This window comes from Mustela putorius, unplaced genomic scaffold, assembly GCF_011764305.1.
Source record: "Mustela putorius furo isolate JIRA1106 unplaced genomic scaffold, ASM1176430v1.1 tig00537227_pilon_pilon_pilon, whole genome shotgun sequence".
NCBI classification, from domain to species: domain Eukaryota; kingdom Metazoa; phylum Chordata; class Mammalia; order Carnivora; family Mustelidae; genus Mustela; species Mustela putorius.
The window spans coordinates 4078551-4099483 of record NW_025422368.1 but is presented as its reverse complement, the minus strand read 5'-3'; the positions used below and the strand labels follow the sequence as shown (position 1 = coordinate 4099483).

Sequence of the window (20933 nt, the reverse complement as noted above, 5' to 3'; positions counted from 1 at the left end):
CTCTCAGGCCTTCGGAATAAGATTGAAATTTTAGCTGCTTAATCTTGAAGAAATAAATATCTTTGCCCTGTTTTGAAAGACTTTTAAAGAGGATTCTTCATCGTTTCCGCTACTGCCCACTGCCACATACTCCTGTGTTTGTCTACATTCTGTATATAAGAAAATGAGGTGGGACCTTGAATTTGTTCTGATATACCATGGATCATATCTGGTGACTGAGCCAGGACCAGAATTCCTACTTTCTGATTTCCTGTCTGGTGCTCTTTTTGAACAGTCTTTCCCCCCACCCCATTTCTTTACAATTTTATTTTAAGAAAGAGAGAAAAAGACCATGATCAGTGGGGAGGGGTACAAGGAGAGGGAGAAGCAGACTCCCTGCTGAGTAGGGATGCCTGCCATGGGGCTCAATCCCAGGACCCTGAGATCATGACCTGAGCCGACTGAGCCACCCAGGTGCCCCTGCACAGTCTTACAAGGAGAAAAGAATCAGGTTATGCTATTCAACTATAATTATTCCCATTTTAAAGATTCCAAGAGGTTAGGTATATTGTTTTGGTCATACTAGTAAGTAGTCTAACTTAGTTAAGAGTAGTAATTATACAGCTGACTTCACACTTCAGAGCCAAGATTAGGATTTCTCTTGAATTTTAGTCAAATATTCCTCCCTTCAGAGGTAGCTAAGGGTTGAGATCACTCTTGAGGTTTGTGTGTCAGGGCACCGTGTCTGCCTCCCATCTATCCTGGTACACGGTCCTCCCTGGAGTGCTTTGTTGCCTTTTTCCTGTGGACAGCCTGATGTCTGGACATGCCCAGGAGAGCTTCACACAGAATCTGTTTTGACCCAAACATCATGAACCCACCACTGTGTTTTCCTGTGTCTCCTATCACTGATGCCGCCATTGCAATTAAGAAAGCTACACACAGGTTCAAATTTTAACTGGTGGCTCATACTTAAGTCTCAAATTCAAGTAGGTTAGATAGTTTTTTGATTTTGCTTTCAATCTAGGATGGAAAAAGGCCAGTAGTAGAGAACAGGACATACATGTGGTCCAGAGAAGGTGTATTTATAAATGGAAAGACAAACTGTAAATACTGGGTTGATAATAATTAACCTTTTCAACACATTGGTATTTCCAGAACTCCTGGGAAAATATTTATTGTATTTTCTCACAACTTGGCTTTTAAGCTTTCCAGTAGTTCTCTGCCCAACCAAGAAATTTCCTCACCGTGATCTTCCCGTTTGTTTATTCAGTGAATATTTACTGAGTACCTGCCATGAGTTAGACAGTCTAGATAACAGTTGTGAATGAGACAGACATAAATTATTAATTATAAGCATGACAAATGCCGTAGAGGGAAGTGTAAGCTGCTATTAAATTATTAATAATAATGGGGGAGGGAGAAGAATTGAAAGTCAGGAAAGGCTTTCTGAGGGAATTCCTATATTATTCAGCTGAGCCTGAAGAATGAGGAAGAGATAGACAGGTAGGACAGGGGAATGGAAGGAAGCATTCCAGGCAAAGGGAAGAGCATGTCTGAACCCTCAGAGGCAAGTAAGAGCTTGTCTCCTTTGAGGAGCTAAGCAGCAGTCAGGCTCAGGAGGGTACTTGCCAGAGGAAAAGAGCCACACACTGGAAAAGGAATTTCTTTTTCTTCTTAGAAATTATTGACTAAGAATTAATATTTCTGGAAAAAAATTATAATATTGCTGACCCATTGTTATTCCCATGGCATAAGAGAGAGAGTGGCCATGGTTCAAGGGTGGTGCTATAGGGAGGAGTAGAAGCCAGTAGCTAAGAGGGAGGCTGGGGGAGGTGGGGAGGGTTCTGAGGTGACTCTGATTCTGGGGCTTCTATCTTCTCAGGCCTGAAGACCATTGTGGGTGCCCTAATCCAGTCAGTGAAGAAGCTGTCAGATGTGATGATTCTGACAGTGTTCTGCCTGAGTGTTTTTGCTTTGATTGGACTGCAGCTGTTCATGGGCAATCTGCGAAACAAGTGTGTTGTGTGGCCCATAAACTTCAACGAGAGCTATCTGGAAAATGGCACCAAAGGCTTTGATTGGGAAGAATATATCAACAATAAAAGTAGGTGGCCCCTTCTCTGCAAGGGGCGAAAGACAAGTCTGTCTCTAATTTACATGGTCTGAAGCCATCACTGGGCTTTGAAAAGTCGTTGGGGCCAGAAAGGAATCCAGGGCTACTGAAGCAGCCTGAGGAAGTTATTCCCTGTTCTTGGGGTAGGATTGCATTCAGTAGCGCTCTCTGGGCTTTTTCTCTTCCTTTAAAACACAACATGGAACTTTGTAACTTTTTCACAGGCACCTAAACTTTTGTTTTCAAAATCAGGCTTAGGAGTTTGATAAAAATACCTTTTGCTTAGGAGTTTGATAAAAATACCTTGTAGTTGGGTTACCTCAGATGGTTCAGAATATGCCTCATAATCTCTCTTCATATTAGTAAGACCTTAGCAGTCAGTCCGGTGTGGGACGTCAGGTAATCTCTAAGTAACCATTTGAGCCCCTTATATTGAAGGAGTTTTAATAATTTCATTTCAGGAACCACAGCACTTGAGTCTGCAGTAAGGAGCGTTTGGTATGGTAGTACTTCCAAAGAATAATGGGGAAGAGTTAGCAATATCACTACTCATCACCCTGGAGGAACTGAAGGCAGTTAAGTAGCCATAGGAAAGTGTTGCAAAGGTAATTTCAGGAACACATATAGGAAAAGGAAACGTGCCTTCTAATTAATACAGGACAATGTAATGTGGTCAGTGAGGGTTTTAGCTTATCTTTGGTAAAGAGAAGTTTTAGGGATAGAAGGCTAAGGTTGTATAGAGGAGTAAAGTGTTCAGAAACTCCCTTTCAGATCCCTTAGACTGAAGTACCAGAAACTAGCATATAGACTTGAAATACGAGTGGAGGTCAAGGGTCTGTGAAAAGACATTGCATTACAGCTGTGTGGGAGCATTTTTCATTTGTAAGTATATATAAGAAAATAATTAATGGGAAAGAATTCTTAACAGGTCTTACTCTGTCAGGAAAGATTTATATGAGCTAAAATCAATGACTGTTTCTGCCGGGGCTAGTTAGGAACAGTGTAACCTTATTCTCTCATTCAGTTAAATCTGCCTTATTTATTTCTTGCTCTTCAAACTTTTCTAGCAAATTTTTACACAGTTCCTGGCATGCTGGAACCTTTGCTCTGTGGGAACAGTTCTGATGCTGGGTAAGTAGCTCGCCTAATTATATTCTTCTCCTTTAAAATAATGTGTCAGATGAAAATGGGGAGTATTTTCACTTTTCTTTGTGCTCGTGTAGTAGATCCTAACTGGGTCTGACATATTGGTTGGCTCAGATTTTCTTCTTGTTTCATATTTGTCCATCCAAATTTGGCATTTCTCAAGTAAGTGAATGTGCCTATAGTTTCAAGCCAAAATAGAAAATGTGAAAGGCTGAGGATAGAGTCTATAACACCAGATACCTTGCTTGTCTCTTGTAGACTCCCCTCATTCTGATTATAACATGATTAATAAAATATGAAGTACGGAAACTGTCTTCATGATGGATTAGTACCAAGGAGGACCCAAAACATACCAGGCCTGATGGCATGGGAAGGGGACAGAATAGCAACATAATATATTTTTCCATTTTTAAAAAAGATTTTATTTATTTATTTATTTATTTATTTATTTATTTATTTATTTGATTGTGAGACAGAGTGTGTGTGCCCATGAGCAGGGGGAGGGGGATGAAGCAGGCTCCCCGCTGAGCATAGACCAGAAGTGGGGCTAGATCCCCAGACCCTGGGGTCATGACCTGAGCTGAAGGCAGCCGCTTAAACAACTGAGACACCCAGGTGTCTCTTTTTTTCCCCATTTTTAAGAAATTGTGATAAAATATGTAGAGCATAAAATTTAGTCTTACAACCATTTTTAAGTGTCCTGTTCAATGTTGTAGAACCGTCACCACCATCCATCCACAGCACTTTCCATCTTCCCAAACTGGCACTGTACCCATTAAACGCTAACTTCCCATTTTCCCTTCCCCTCGCAGTCCCCTAGTGACCTCCATTCCAGTTTCTGTCTCTGATTTTGATTGCTCTAAGTGTGTCTTGTAAGTGGATCATGCAGGAATCGTCTTTTTGTGACTGGCCTCTTCCACTTCGCATGATGTCCTCATGGTTTACCATGTGACAGCATATATCAGAATTTCCTTTCTTTTAAGGCAGAATGACATTCCATTGTCTGTATATGCCACATTTGTTTATCTATTCATCTGTCAACAGACACTCATGTTACTGCCATATCTTAGTTATTGTGAATAATGCTGCTATGAACACAAGTTTATAGCAACATAATGTGACTCTTGATTCTGCTACCTTTAGCTCTGAGACTTTTGGGAAGCCTTTCAACTTAGGTGAGCCTCAGTTTCTTCATCTATAAAATGGATTTAATATGTCTTGTTCTCACTTCCTCAAAGGGTTATTGTAATGATCCAATTAGATAGCATACATGAAAGTGCTTTGTGAACAGAAAATTATATAAATGTAAGGGTGTCACTTTATCCAGAGTATATTGGTCCTCTAGGAATTAGTGGTTAGATCACAAGTAGGCAGAGAGGCAGGCAGAGAGAGAGGAGGAAGCAGGCTCCCCGCTGAGCAGAGACCCCAATGCAGGGCTTGATCCCAGGACCCTGAAATCATGATCTGAGCCGAAGACAGAGGCTTTAACCCACTGAGCCACCCAGGTCCCCCTGTAGGAATTAGTGTTTTAAGATGAGTACGACAACTAGAATTCTGTTTAATTTCTCTATCAAAGTAGAGACTAGAAATTACATTAAAATAAATACCAGGTGAGTCTAAAAACAGGAGAACTGATAAAACCAAAGTCACTGAAGCTCCCAGTATAACTTAGGTTGTCATTAAGGTTGACTATTAAGAAAACAGATATGATTAAGAGGAACTTCTAGCTGGCCAGAAGTTCCTGTCATTTGAGGTCTTAGCTAAGATGAATTTGGTTGAATTGCACATTGATGTGCATGAAGGACAGTGATTCTCAAATTTTGTCATGCATAAACATCACCTGGCATGCCTCTTTAAAATGCAGATTCGTGACTTCCATGTCCAGAGCTTTTATTCCTGGGTCTGAGTAGGGCATAGGAATCAGCATTTTTAGGAGGCATGCCCAGTGATTCTGATCCTAGGGTCTTTTTTTTTTTTTTTAAATTGACCTGACTAGGAATGCCTCAGTGGCTTATGCAGCTGAGTGTCTGCCTTTGGCTCAGGTCTTGATCTCGGGGTCATGGGATCAAGTCCAGCATCCGGCTCCTTGCTTGGTAGGGAGCCTGCTCTCACTCTCCCTGTCACTCCCCCTGCTTGTGCTCTCTCTCTCTCCCTCTGGAAAATAAATAAAATCTTTAAAAAAATAAAAATTAAAAAGTTGACCTTTTTTCTTTCTTTTTTTTTCTTTTCCTTCCTTCCCTTCCATTTCCTTCCTTCCTTCCTTCTCTGACTTTCTAGATGGTTACTTATTATCTCCACAGTGCTGGAGATGACTTAAATTTGATGATTGGGTGGAATTATATTGAAAAGCCCTGAATGTCCTTTCTTTTCTCAGGCAATGCCCAGAGGGATACCAGTGTATGAAAGCAGGAAGGAACCCCAACTACGGTTACACAAGCTTTGACACTTTCAGCTGGGCCTTCTTAGCATTATTTCGCCTTATGACCCAGGACTACTGGGAAAACTTGTATCAGTTGGTAAGTAGTAAACAACTCTTCTTTTGAGTGCTGCCTTTTATTTCTTTGGTGATGGAATTCACATGAGGGTTTGTGGGTTTGGAGACATTCTGTGTAAGAGACCTTCAGTGAAGATATTATATAGGATGGCAGGATGTCATTTCTCAGAGTCAGCCGGTTTACAAAATTATGTGAATTCTCCCAGCTCCTATCCCGGTTTCTTGAGTAACCAGTCACATATGGCCATAGAGGTTCACAGCCTTGACAGCCTTTTGCCTGGTCTGGGAATCTGCTATCTCTGTTTACTTCCTATTGTTCCAACAGACCACCTGCAGTATTTTTCTTCTCAGATTTTTGGCTGAGGGCATCTTTTTAAGGAATATCAATTAAACATACTGTACAAGGCACTATACTAGACATAATAAAGATGAGATTTCTATCCACAAGGATCTCAACGTATCAACATTTGTGAGATCTGTAACACATCTGAACTAGTTCAGGTAGGTTGTAACAGATTAAAAAAAAGAAAGGTCTACCATTCTGTTGGGCTATCTTGGTGATTGTAGCAAGTTATTTAAATTTGCTATTGGTGATGGAGAAGTAAGTCTAGGTGATTGCCAAGGGTCATCCAGCTTAGAAATTCCATGATAATTCATTGTTTTCTATTTGACTCTGTCTTTTGGTGATGCCAGTTTGAGAATGAGAAACATGTCTTGCTTAGGCATGAAGGACCTCTTGAAGGGAAGCTTCTAATTTTCAGAACCCATAAGGAATCCTTGCTTTCTGTTGGATAGCCTTGAGCTCTTAGGTTCCAGTCTTTCTCTTGAAATATTTGTGGTCGATGCTAAGTTCCATTAAATATTTTGATTAAAAGAATAACACTGAAAACTAAGTAATAGTGTGTCATGTATACATAACCTGAAACCCAAGTGTTCTTTGATGTCTGTTTGCTCACTACTAGTGAAGGGGATAGTCCTAGGATCTTCTTTTTCTCTACTGTTCTTTATGCCTCTTTAAAAATCCACCCTATTACAGAAGGATAAGGAAGGATGTCACTCAAGATGGGACTTTTTGTGACTTGGACATGATTCCTAAGATGGAATTTGTCTATAAAAGCTCTTTGAGGACCCGTAGATAAATGAGCTGAAGTCCTGTATTCTTTTCTTTATACTTGTTTTAGAACCAACTAACAAAGTCAAATATAATTCTTAGCTCAGAGCATTTTTTCCTTTAAAAAAAAGGAATCAAGTATTTTTCCATGAAAGGAGTATATTTGGAGTATTTGGAAATGAAGATAATATTTTCTGTCACAATGAATGGGAGGTACTAGTGACATTTACTCTGAGTTGAGGACAGACAAAGCCATTTGGCCATTGGGACGCTAAGTGCTCTGCAGCATGAAGGCGCACCACGCAGTAAAGGACTGTTCTCAAAACGCAACGGTGCCCCTGCAGAGGATCATTATATTATCCCATGAGTGGTTTTCAGCCTGCTTCACTGGATGCACATGACTCAGAAAATTGTTTCTGTCTTTACAGACCTTACGAGCAGCTGGGAAAACATACATGATATTCTTCGTCTTGGTCATTTTTGTGGGTTCTTTCTATCTCGTGAACTTGATCTTGGCTGTGGTGGCCATGGCTTATGAAGAGCAAAATCAGGCAACACTGGAGGAGGCAGAGCAGAAAGAGGCTGAATTCAAAGCAATGTTGGAGCAACTTAAGAAGCAACAGGAAGAGGCACAGGTTGGGGATCAGTTCTTTGCTACAGTAACTTCCTGCCAGATCACGGTGACTAAGGCTCCATCTGACTGTCATTCTAGTTGATCTTTTTTAGGCACATGGTCAAATAGAAGTCATTAATCTGATTAAAATAACCCAAGTAACAACTTGCAGATGGTTGGTCCAGTTACTCCATTTGTCTTAGTGGCCCAATTGTTTGTTAATATGATCTCTAGTGTTCACTGCTCTGGTGGCTGGGGGACGACAAGTGGCCAGAGCAGGGTATATAGTGTCTCATGTAAGCACAGCCTTTTTGTTGAGGAAATCATTAGTATCTCCTTCAGAGATTCTCTGCAGTCATGAAAGTATTGGTTGTACTTGAAAAGAAGACACACGTAAAATAGTAACGTAAGATTTGAAAAACAGACTAGTGATCCCACCACCCTAACACTTTGCTGTCTGATCCTTATCCAGATATACAAGTGTTTTTATACTGTTGGGCCTGTAATGTATAATATAGTTTCACAGCATTCATCTTCAGAGTTGCCCAGAAGAAATCTTGTAGTACCAAGAATGCAGCTAAATTCTTGTGTGAGAAACTCAAGAGAATAAATCCCAGAGTTCTCATCACTGGTTTCTGCTCTGATTGCCTAAGACCACGTGCCACAACAGAGATTAGTGAGAAAATGGAGACGGCAGATCCTGGCCGTAGTCTCCTCTGCAGGCTGCTTTGCCTTCCTCCTTCCCTCTGTTTCCCCCATCTGTGGGAAAGGAAATGATCTGCACTAGTTGCTTGGCTTGGGGTGGGGGTGGGAGGCTCCAGTGAACTGCTTCTGACTGGCCTGTCACTGTGGCTCCTCCCCTAGGCCGCTGCCATGGCCACCTCTGCAGGCACTGTCTCAGAAGATGCCATCGAGGAAGAAGGTGAAGAAGGGGCAGGCTCTCCTCGCAGCTCCTCTGAAATATCAAAACTCAGTTCCAAGAGTGCCAAAGAAAGGCGTAACAGGAGGAAGAAGAGGAAGCAGAAGGAACTCTCTGAAGGAGAGGAAAAGGGGGATCCTGAGAAGGTGTTTAAGTCAGAGTCAGAAGATGGTATGAGGAGGAAAGGCTTTCGGCTGCCAGACAACAGAATAGGGAGGAAATTTTCCATCATGAATCAGGTAAACTCTTTGCACGGGATCAAATAAGCCTAAGAAATTCTGCTTTTCCTAATCTCACTTGATTCTCATATTCACCATTGGCTCTTCATTTTCGAGCCCCTTCCCTGCATCCTCTGGCCTACCTCTCCATAGAGGTAGGTGTTACAGGCGTGTTAGGATGGTCCTCGCTCCAAGGCTTTCCCCACCAAGTCTGGCCCTTGGACCACGTGATTGCCTTTGGCGGACTTATTTCAGCCAGAAGATCCATGTCACTCCAGTGGGCCTTCCATTCTAAAACTTCAGGAAGCACCTTTCTCCTTAAAGCTCAGAACAGCAGAATTTAGCTTTCAAACATCTCCGCTTAAGAACTGCATATTAAAAAAAAAAAAAGCAAAAAAAAAGAACTGCATATAATTGTAGGTTTAAAAAAAAGAGTCCTGAAACTCTTTAGGTCACCTTATTTGAGTGTGGCAAATTCTAGTAATTAATTATTCTAGGTATATGGTGTCATGCTGATAAATTAGCGTATGGTGGATTAAAGCCTCCAGTTGTAGCCAACTTTGATAAATGGGGAAACCAAGAGGAAGAGAGAGGAGAGGACTTATGGATAATTACTGAGCATTCTGTTACTATAAATATCACCACATAACACCTATTTTTGGATTTCAAAGAACACCACCGAAATCCAGTTCTTAGTCCATTTAATTCCCCATTTTAAGGAAATGCTAGAAAGTTTGTAAGGTATAGAGTAGATTACAGTTACCAGTTTTATGGTAGTGTACCCAGTGTCTCTTCTTATTTCCAAGAGATGCTTCGTTGTGCCTCTCCCTGGTATCTCTCACTTCCCAGTTCATTCTCTGCTAGTCCTGTTCACTTTATCACAGCAGAATCTCTCGTGTAATCCCCTTCCTTCTATCCTATTATTCCTATCTTAGTTGAGACCTTTGTATTTTTCATTCTACTGCAGTTAGCCACTGCATGTTTGTTTCTTCTGATCTTTCTCCTTCTCCTTCATGTTTTTTATACCGTTGACAGAGCTCTCATTATTTACCCCCAAGAACTCATGGAGTGCCTGCCATGCACTGGGGATTGTGACGGGTCCTAGAGATTCATGGGGGTTCAAACACCATCGCTGTAGTGGAGTGGCTACTGAAATTTATTTCTGTAATAGCATCGATGGTTCCATATTGTTCCATAATTGCACTAGGCTGGAGTATTTTAGAGAGCACAGATCTAACACAACTAAATGGGAATTAGTCAGGTAATATATGCGTGTGTTGGTGAGGGAGCAGGAGGACAGAAGAAAGACATTCCAGATTTGGAAGAAAGTAACTTCCAGTGTGGACACCCCAAGCTCGAATCACACGTAGAGTGGTCTTTTAGACACACACATAGGCAAATGATGGCTTCTGTAAGAGGTCCTGAGGTGAGAGATGGTGGTTGGAACTGTTAGACTTGATGAGATACTCAAAGAGGTTGTAGGAGGCAAAGAAAGGAATGGTGGGCTAGGGGCATAACCACGGACATCCATGGGCATTGGAAATGAAGCTCCTGCCAGAAACCAAATGAATGGTCATTAGAGGTCATTAGAAGTGCTGAGAACCAGTTCAGTGAAGCCCAGAGAGCACACAGGTTGGAAAAGCAGGGGAGTGATCGGTGGATTGAAATTTAACAGAAATGCGTCATGAGCTCAGAATTGGAAATATGTGCTCGATTTGGCAATATAAGTCCTTGAGAACTTTAGAGACACATTTCAGTCCAGGAGAAGGATGGATACCATATGGAAGTGGAATGGGAAGTGAAGACAGTGAGTGTAGACTTCTCATACAGACTTCTTTAAAGAATATGGGGGAAATTATTTTTATAATCTAGGTGGGGAGCCCAGAAAGGGGAAGTAGAGGTAGAAAATGGAGTAGTACAGAAAAGAAATGGAGCACAGGCTTAGCAGACGTAAAAATAGATGTAGTCTTTAACAGGAAAGGGGCCCCTCGTCCCCAGATGTCAGGATTATAGGGGAGGGTGGGTGTGGATAAGTTTGTAGGTAGGAGGTAGGAATTTGAGGAAGATGACACTGGACAGGATCTAGTGTACAGTAATACGGGAAGGGAGTGAGAGATTGAGTAGGAGGTTTAAAGAAAATATTGACAGTGTAGAATAGTTATCACGAAGAATGGGAGAGGGAATTACCTAATCAGATTCACTCTGTCTACTGATGAAGGACCAGCCTCTCCTGGCCTCCTCAGACCCAGTCACCGCGCCCTGTCGGGCACCCTGCACTTACACCAGAATGAACTGCTAGATGCTTCTCATATACGAGGTTTGTTTCCTACCCTCAGTTTTGCTCCAGAAAGCCCCTCTCTAAGTTGCCCTACTTTTCTCTCTCTCTCAATGTCCACACCAAACCACCATATTCACTCTTCAAATCCTTCTCTCAGAAAACCTCCCCAGTCTCCCCCATTCCACACTTTGTTGGACATTACCATTTTATCTTTCCATTATGTTTTATACATACCTTATATGTTGCTCTTTACTCTGCTTAGACTCGCATTCTTCCTCTCTTAGACAAAGTGCTCAAGGCAGGGCCTGCATATGGCTAGCATTCAGATATTTGTTGGACAAATGAAGGGGGGAGTTTTATAAATCTGATTTCACCCCTTCTGGGACTTCTTTGTGGCCTAGAACCAGTACTCCGTCTCACCTTCAACTCACCTTTCTCATAATTCAGCCTCTTTTGGGGAAAAGTGTGATTCAGCTTTGTTGTCATCCAACCCTTGTCTTGAGAGCCATCACTGAGCTAGTTAATGAATACCTTACTGCAGTTATTGAATGGTCTCTGATTAATCTATAGGCTTTAGCACAGAGTTGCACTGATTGCTCCCTAGCTCAAAAAATAAAACTGGGCCTCTGAAATGTCCTGCTTTGCATGAAAATGTTCACTTCCTCTCATTTCTCCATCTGAAAAAATCTGTAGATTCCTAGAGGCCATGGCTGTCTGCCAAGACTTGCTGAGAAACCCCACATGGAAGTCATATTCTTTGTCCCAGGACTCTTCTGCCATTTCTCTGGTTTTATCTGGAAGAATGAGGAAACTGAGGCCCAGAGAGATTAACTAACTCATCTAAGGTCGTGTGGCTAGTAGATGTTAGAATCCGGATTTGAACGAGGTCCTTTAGAACATAGAGCTTGTACTCCTGAACACTATAGTTTGTAGCCACCCCTCCCCACTCACCTCCACACATACATGACTATCTCTTGTTGGCTCACCAGCGAACGTGGCTTCCATTTCCCATGGCCTGTTCAAGTGTATGTCCATTTCCTTTATGTCCATATCCTCAGAGAGCCCCTTAAGTCATCTGCCTCCCCCATTTCCTATTCAGTTCTCCATAAAATTACTACTATGGTTTTAGGGCTTAGGACAGTTCATGAAAAGTAAGTATTTTCAGTTTTTCATAGTATTTTAATTTTTCCACTGCAGCATTTCTCAAGTTTTTTGATCTTAGGACCCCTTGCTATCCTCAAAAATTGAGGACCTTGGGGCACCTGGGTGGTGTGGTCGATTGACTGTCCAAAGTTTGGTTTCACCTCAGGTTGTGATCTCGGGGTCATGGGCTCGAGCCCTGTGTCCAGTTCAGCACGAAGTCTACTCAAGACTCTCTCTCTTGCTCGCTCCCCCTCTCTGCCTCCCCCTTATATTTTCTTGCTTATTCACTCTCTCTAAAAGGAATCAATCTTTTAAAAATAAATAAATAAAAATCCTTTGCTGTGTTAGCACCATAGATCTTTAACTCATGAATGATTTGTAGTATCCTGCATTGATCATCTGGGAAATACTGGTTCACTGAGTTACATAGATCTTCCAAGTACTGACACACCATATTAAAAAATTGCATAAATTATTATCATGACCAGCTCATCAGAGAGTCTAAACACTGTGAAACTGTCAGGCTCTCAGAGTCCACTCTATACTTATGAGAAAATTAAAGTGAGAAAGGCAGATATCATTTTAGTATTATTGTGAAATAGTTTTGACCTTTTGCCCCCTTAAAAGGATCACAGGACCCCCAGGAGTCCCTAGACCACACTCAGAGAATAACTGCTGTTTGGGGAAGAAAAAGTGAAGTGAAGAAAAAGTGAAATATGACATGACAGGGAACATTTAAATCACTAATTTATTGCATCCTAATCATCCCAGTCACTGTTAAGCCTTGTCCCAACAGATGGCTGACATGGGTGCCCTAAAATCCTCAGTTAGTTTTTCAGTGGGAAAATAGGAGGGCCACCTCCTCAAATCAAGAACACCCCCGAGCTATTCTCCCAAGCAAATGCCTGGACCTTGGGTAGTATATTTAGTGAGCTGTGATGTGCCTGCTTGAAAAGGACCAGAAGCTGGTGCACCTGGGTGGCTCAGTGGGTTAAGCTGCTGCCTTCGGCTCAGGTCATGATCCCAGGGTCCTGGGATCAAGTCCCGAATCGGGCTCTCTGCTCAGCAGGGAGCCTGCTCCCCTCTCTCTCTCTCTGCCTGCCTCTCTGTCTACTTATAATCTCTGTCTGTCAAATAAACAAATAAAATCTTTGAAAAAATAATAAAATAAATAAATAAATAAAAATCTTTTAAAAAAAAAGAAAAAGAAAAGGACCAGAAGCTCCTGATGGGTGAATGGCTAAGGTCCATGCATTTATAGCCTAGATCCCAGGAGCTAGTAGAGCCCAGGGTCCTGAGTCATCACTGAAACCCTCCAGCCCAGGCACGGTGAGACTGAGGAGAGGCTGGGGTGGCTAACTTCAGGATGTATTTCCTTGGAGAATAGACTAGAGCAGGATTGAATGCTGGGTCCAAGGAGAGGTGCAACAAATTCTTTTTTCCCCGCCCACACTTATCACAGGCAACCCTTTCGCCAAGAATGGAACAGGGGATTAAAGAATAATAGATTATTTTCTTTTAGCATTATTGTCTCAGGATCCTGATTTCTATGCATTTGTAGGTCACTGAATTGATCATTATCTTACTTATCACTTTCCTATCAGTTAGGAATAGATCTCATATAGTATATATTTCTGACTAGGCTGCAAGATGCAAGAAGGCGGGAACCGTGCTGTATGTCTTCTTTATGACCCTGTCTACATCACTTAGTACACACTAGGTATTTAATGATCATTTGTCAAGTAAATGAAACCTCTTTCCTAATGTGGAGACCTAATGTACTGTGTAGTGTCAGCAGCCAGCATTGGCTTAATGCAAAATCCAGGGAAGTGAACTATGAAAAGTGAGGCAGTGACCTAGTGCAGGTGTGGAGTAATGCCCAGGTGTGGGTGGCCAGTTTACAGCATATAATCTAAATACATGTTCATGAAATTGAACACTGCACCTACGATATACAAAGCCCTCCAGGAGATAAAAAGATGAATCAGACAGTGTGTCCTTAAAGAGCCTGTAGTTGGTTTAAAAGGGGAGCTAAAAGCAAGTATATAAAGAACTGTAGTTAAAAGTAGAGTGCAGGGACTCTGAAACAGAGTCTGGGGCTGTGGAAGGGTAGAGGAGGTTTACAGAGGAAGATGCTGAAGAGCTGGACCATGGACAGTGGTGAGGAGTTCCACAGCGGGAAGTGCAGAGCATACAGACCCGCAGGCAGTGTGGCTCAGTGATTGGGTCTCTGTAGGGAAAGAGTGAAAGATAAAATGGAAGAAGTTAGTTACAGTCAAAGCTAGGAGGATTTTGAAGGACATTTTTAGGACAATGATTGATGATATTAAGTGTGCTCATGGAATTTAGCAAAGGCACCCAAGAGTTCCTGAGTCTTGTCTTGTCCTGACCATATTTCTCCCTGGTGAGCCCTGCAAGGGAGATACAAAAGCCCAAGGCACTGTTACTAACATCTAACACAGAACCTCAGAACCTTACACTGAACTGAACACATGGGTAGAAGCTCAAAGATATTTCCTATCCCCCTACCCCGCCATCCAATCTTGGGATCTTACTGTATTTTTTTAAAAGATTTTATTTATTCATTTGTAAGAGAGAGAGACAGAAAGAGCACGAATGGGGTAGAGGCAGAGGGAGAGGGAGAAGCAGACTCCTCGCTGAGCTGGGAGCCTGACTTGGGGCTCAGTCACAGGACCTGGAGATCATGACCTGAGCCACCCAGGTGCCCCAAGGGATCTTATTGTCTTAATCATTGTTTTAATTTTCTGTGTATTATGATGCTTTGACATTTTAGGAGCCTTGCTAACTAGGGAGAGACTGCTCCTCCCAGTGCAAACTTAATTCTTAGACAGTGAACAACTTGTCTGAAAGTGTTCCTTTCATATACAAATCAACCAATCCAAACCCTCAGCCCCAGCTTTATCTAATGCACACACATCAAGACACGCAAAACCATGGGGCACCTGGGTGGCTCAGTGGGTTAAGCCTCTGCCTTCGGCTCAGGTCATGGTCTCAGGGTCCTGGGATCGAGCCCCACATTGGGCTCTCTGCTCAGCAGGGAGTCTGCTTCCCTTCCTCTCTCTCTCTGCCTGCCTCTCTGTCTATTTGTGATCTCTGTCTGTCAAATACATAAATAAAATCTTTTTTAAAATTAATTAATTAATTAATTAAGTTGTCACCAAAAAAAAAAAAAAAAAGACACACAAAACCAGTGTTTCCTCTGCCCTCAGTCACTCTGAGGGTCAGGTATTGGACAGCTAGGACCACTTCTATAGACCAGAGCCTGCTGAAATTACTCAAACCACCTGATCCTAAACTTGTCAGATATGCCTACTCTGCCTCAGCCATTCCTTCTGAGGAAACCATCATGCAGGCTCTGAACGATGCTTTTTCCCTACTCCTTTTGCCTCCTAACCCTAGTACCTCCCCATGAGGCCCTGCCTGGCATGGCATGGCATGCCACCTTCTTTTGAGAGCTATAAGTAATAAACTCTTCCAAAGGTAGCTGTCTCTGTGTCGATCACCTTACCATTTCTCATTAGAACAAAATAGGCACAATAGCAGGGTTTTGCCTTTGGCATAGCACATTGCCCTGAGGTATAAAAATTTAGGGGATGCCAGTCAAGGGACAATTGGAAACATTAGTGTCGGGGCACCTGGGTTGCTCAGTGGGTTAAGCCTCTGCCTTTAGTTCAGGTCATGATCTCAGGGGGCTGGGTTCGAGCCCCATATCGGGCTCTCTGCTCAGCAGGGAGCCTACTTCCCTCTCTCCCTCTGCCTGCCTTTCTGCCTACTTGTGATCTCTCTCTCTCTGTCAAATAAATAAATAAAATCTTAAAAAAAAAAAAAAAAAAAAAACATTAGTGTCTTTAAGTTTTCTTAAACCCAGGAAATTTAAATCCATTATAAGGCTTTCCAAATTTACCTCTCTTATAATTAGGGCCTTTGGGGATTTTAAAATCAGGAGTGGAGTAGATGTCACTTGGATACGTATTAGTATATTTATTAAAAAATAAAAATAAGTTCATAATTTCTCAATTAAAAGAAGTCTGATTTGGCCAATTGCTTTGACAATGAGAACTGGCTTTGCTAACCTGTATCATATGGTAGACATTTTTGTAAATAAAATGAGCCGAATCTTTAGCTTTAAGGTTTTGGTGAAAATATCTTTAAAGCATGTAGTAAGATAAAATTATTTTATTAAAAAATTAATGTTGGAAAAAAATTTACAGTGGCAGTGATGTATTAAAATGAATGATATTTTGATTATTCCAACCATTTCTTTTGGGTTAAATAAGGTTCCTCTAAGTAAAAGAATAACCTCTTTAAGACTAACCCATATTTTTTTAGTAAATAAAAATGAAGCCTTTTTGGCATCCTCAGAAATCAAGAAATGGAATACTTCTAACAAATAGGTAACAAATCATTTGGCAGATTGGGTGGTTTGCAGTTCTTTGCTTTCAATAAATTTGAAAGACTACCCAATATGATTGTCAGCCAGTAGATCATTAGGATAAATTTTGCTGATAGCTTATTATGTGAATCTGGTATATCATTTGAAAGGAGATTGAAGAACTGAGTGACATTACTATAACCAAATTCTTCTGTTCCAAGATACTATTTATGTGAATAGAATTTCTCAGCACTTAAAATCTATATTAGATAGAGAAGGGAGAACTGATGTTGAGCCATTTTTGATTCTAATAATATTACTGTCTACAAATATTTCATCACCAAAAACACCAATTGGAAAAGAACTCATTAAGAGACACATTTTAATAAAATTTTCTTTTAAGCTTAGTAATTACTTATAAAATGTATAACATCTATATATATCTTGATCAATTATATTAATAAGAATTATAATTAAAAAATAAATCCGAGAGAATTTTTTTAAAAATTCTAAGAGACTCATGGTCACAGAAATTTTTTTTTTAATTTTAAGTACTGTTTATTTATAACTTTTTGTTGAAGAAAATTGTTGATCAAAGGTGATCAATAAAATATAGTAAAGCATAAAAATATACATTAGCATACAATTCTCTAGAGAATGTGGAATTGGAAGTATGGGTTGAAAGAGAAAAAGAAATGGGGAGAAATTTGTGAGTGATAAATAAAAGTTTTATTTTAAAATGTTAGTGCAGGGGCCCCTGGGTGGCTCGGTCATTTGAGCATCTACCTTCTGTTCAAGTCATGATCCTGGAGTCCAGGGATTGAGATCAAGCCCCACATCAGGCTCCGTGTTCTCTTCTCATCCTGCTTGTGCTCTCTCACCCTCTCTCTTATAATAATAATAATTAAAAAATAAATAAAATGTCAGGGTAGGGAGAACCTGGGTGTCTCAGTTGATTAAGCACCAACTCTTGATCTCAGCTCACATCTTGATCTCAGGGTTGTGAGTTCAAGCCCCGAGTTGGGCTCCACACTGCTTGTGAAATGTACATAAATAAATAGTGCTGGGAATTTTATAATTTAAAAATAATTAAACTTTTGATGGGGGCACCTGGGTGGCTTTGTCCATTAAGCATCAGCCTTTGGCTCAGGTCATTATCCCAGGTCCTAGGATGGAGCCCACACTGGGCTCCCTGCTCACTGGGGAGTCTGCTTTACCCTCTCCTTCAACCCCCCTTCCATCATGCTCCCCCCCTCTCTCTTGCTCTGCACTCTCTCTCTCAAAGTTGTCTTTTTTTTTTTTTTAATTAACTTTTGATGAAAAAAATGTTGACTTTAAAATGGAGTCAGAGGGAACATACATAATAGTCAACTGAACAAAAAAATACTCCAAGGCCTCCGTTGGCCTAGGACTTACGGTCAGGGCATGTACTCATTGAGAGAATAGTGAGTGATTGAGCACTTACACATTCTCTCCTTTTTGCCAAGTGTGGCATGGAGGCTCTCTTGAGTAAACGAGCTCATAGTAATGGGAAGTAGACACAGCATGTGTTTCCTGGTGCATTAGACTCTACATGGAGCTCGAGATAAAAGCATCGTTGCAATGCATGGGTGAACAGTGAGTAAAAATTTTGTATGGTTAGCTGTTGGAAGACCTACGCATCACAAGGCAATGGGGCAAGAAGCGAGCGCTTACGGGTGTTGAGTCGTACTAGGAACGAAACATCCAGAAGTGCTTTGTGGGAACACTTGTGTTCTGATAGCAGGAAAGCAAGGCTGAGGCAGGTTGGGGAGGCCAACAGCCTCGGCTCAGCCTGTGCGGGGTGCGCTTCCCGTCTCACGCCTGTCTCTGTGTTTTTTTCTGTCTCCCTGCCCTGCAGTCCCTGCTCAGCATCCCGGGCTCCCCGTTCCTCTCCCGGCACAACAGCAAAAGCAGCATCTTCAGCTTCAGGGGGCCCGGGCGCTTCCGCGACCCGGGCTCGGAGAACGAGTTCGCGGACGACGAGCACAGCACGGTGGAGGAGAGCGAAGGCCGCCGGGACTCGCTCTTCATCCCGATCCGGGCCCGCGAGCGCCGCAGCAGCTACAGCGGTTACAGCGGCTACAGCCAGGGCAGCCGCTCGTCGCGCATCTTCCCCAGCCTGCGGCGCAGCGTCAAGCGCAACAGCACCGTCGACTGCAACGGCGTGGTGTCCCTCATCGGTGGCCCCGGCTCGCACATCGGCGGGCGGCTCCTGCCAGAGGTGAAAATAGATAAGGCAGCTACCGACGACAGTGTAAGGAAGTAAACGCATAGACCGAGGCTAGGCATGGCAGTCTCTCCCGCGCCCTCCTCTCTTCTCTCCGGCCGGCCTCTGGCTCCCACGCTCCCTCCCCCACTCTCATGTCTCTGTCCCCACCAGTGCCGCCCGCTTCTGTCCTCTCCCTCCTGCTCTGTTTCTGTTTCTCTCTTCCGCCCCTCCTTTTCCCATTCACTTTAATCCCTGCTCTGTCCACCCCCGCCTCCTTCTCCCTCGTTTCTATTGCCCTACCCCATCAGCTCCTTGCTTTCTTTTACCTCCTTTTCTTTCTCCCCATCTTTGCAAGTCTTTAGCAGCCTACTGTTTCCCTCTCCTCACCTGCTCTCACTGAATGCCTCTGGCCAGCGGATCCTGCCATGATGGAATGAGAATTGCCACCACCAATGACAAGTCTGAGCCGGTTTGGAACTACCATTGCTTCTCTCCCTCCCACTCCTGTCCCCATAGGGAAACAGCCTGGAATTTAAAGCTCTGATCTTTCTGTTAAAAAACAACAACAACAATATAGCTCAGAATAATTTTCCAAGTCTCCTCTGTAAGAAGGAGGTGTGATTTTTCCAAAGAGGAAGGTGGATGCCTGGTGTGGCGAGCGGGAGGTGTGCATCAGGGAAAGCCAGGGAAGGAGAGGTTAGGGAAGCCAGTGCAGAACTGGAGCTAGACGTTCAAAAGGGATTGAAATGGAAATAAATCCAAGGAGGGAAAAGTGGGAGGTTGGGGCAAGAACACATGGTGTATGGGGGAGGAAGGAAAAGGGAAGCGAAAGATGAATTTTAAATGTAATCAAATGTCAGGCTCTGGAGGAGCTGCATATAATAGCTTCATAAAATCACTTGTCTAGGGGGTTGGCTAATGGCTCCCCTCTTTGGGAAAAGCCATCTCTTCACATTTCTTTAAATTCTAAGCTGTTTATACCTTTTTTTTCTAATTTCAAATTCTTATAACCTCAGTGATCCTAATCCTCCGTACCTCTAACTCCCTAACTTCCTTCAGTCCTTCCTTAGCTGGCATAAGCTCCTTGAGACAGCATGCCAGTCCGTTTTGTTCTAACACTTCAGTTTCCTCTAACACAGCACGGAGACAGCCTATCCTCTAATTAGCATGATGCATGCGTGGAGGAGAACTGGACAGTCAAGGCTGGAATTACTCCCAGTGATCTGTTTGTAACATTTCAGGACAGTTGTTGACAGATACAAACTCAAAGGCACTTAGGATGTGTTTGACATGGTCTTTTCTCTCCTGCCTTTTTATTTAATAGCAAAATACCCCCCCCCCCACACACACACGTTTGTTTAGCTCTTTACAAGCTACAAATTACTTCTACGTTCGTTATTTAATTTGCTCTGAATCAAAATTTTCTGTAAGGCTGACCAAGTGGAGGGCATTATTCCTGTTTCTAGATGGGGAAGTAGGGCTCAGAGGATTTGGGCTCCTTGAGGCCCCCACAGCTCATTGTTGATAGAGCCAGAGTCTTAGGGAAAAATCAGTCTTCTCTTTTTCAGTGAATTTTAATGCCTTCTTTGTTTAGTCATGTGGCCATTTTTCTTCTGGAAAACTGTTTCTTTAATATAATAGGAACAATAACAATAACAACAAACAGTAGTTCCAGAATCCCCCCAAAACCAGATAGTTGGCCAAAATAGATGTTACAGATGATTATCTTTCCTTTAAATATAATTTTGGATAGTCCCTAATTCTATATCTAGAGGTAAATCTTTAGGCTCCATAATTAGTTAATATTCTCTGAAAAAGCAAGAAATTTTATCAGTAGAGAATGAGGGATGGGTCAGCATGGACAGTACAGTTTGGGCAACTCAAATATTAAGAACCAAATTAAAATTTGATATTCTGGCCACCTTTTTAAATACTTCGGCCAAATAATACATCTTGCTTTTTCTTTGAAAAGAAGGTATTAGAAAAGGTATCCAGAAAGGAAGAGATTGAACTTCAGCTAAAGGCAGATGAGCACGTTTGCTCATTGGTTTTGTTTTGGGTTTTTTTGCAGCTTCTGTTATAATGTGTGGGGGGAAAATTTGAGAGGCAGTTGAGCAGATGGCTGTCTGCACCGCCTCACACTGTAGCCTGCGGAGTGCTGTCTTTGGGTTTTGGGGCGCCTGCACACTCGACACCCTATAAAGACGTAGGGGATTCATTCCAGTGGTCCCAAGCGATGGTGGTGACAGATTTGAGGATTCCCAAGGCCAGGAGAGCAGATCACAGAGTGGCA

The 20933-nt window shown here is 42.2% G+C and overlaps 1 protein-coding gene across 5 annotated transcripts in view; it reads left to right on the top strand.

The window, feature by feature from the left end:
- Positions 1–20933, top strand: part of SCN8A (sodium voltage-gated channel alpha subunit 8) — a 177435-nt gene that overhangs the window by 96362 nt on the left and 60140 nt on the right. For all 5 annotated transcript variants that reach the window (XM_045072918.1, XM_013046920.2, XM_004774712.3 and 2 more), the window contains exons 7-12: positions 1865–2086; positions 3163–3226; positions 5616–5757; positions 7275–7481; positions 8324–8617; positions 18290–18652. In XM_045072918.1, coding sequence (XP_044928853.1) covers positions 1865–2086; positions 3163–3226; positions 5616–5757; positions 7275–7481; positions 8324–8617; positions 18290–18652 — 1292 coding nt within the window. The remainder of the gene's footprint in view (positions 1–1864; positions 2087–3162; positions 3227–5615; positions 5758–7274; positions 7482–8323; positions 8618–18289; positions 18653–20933) is intronic.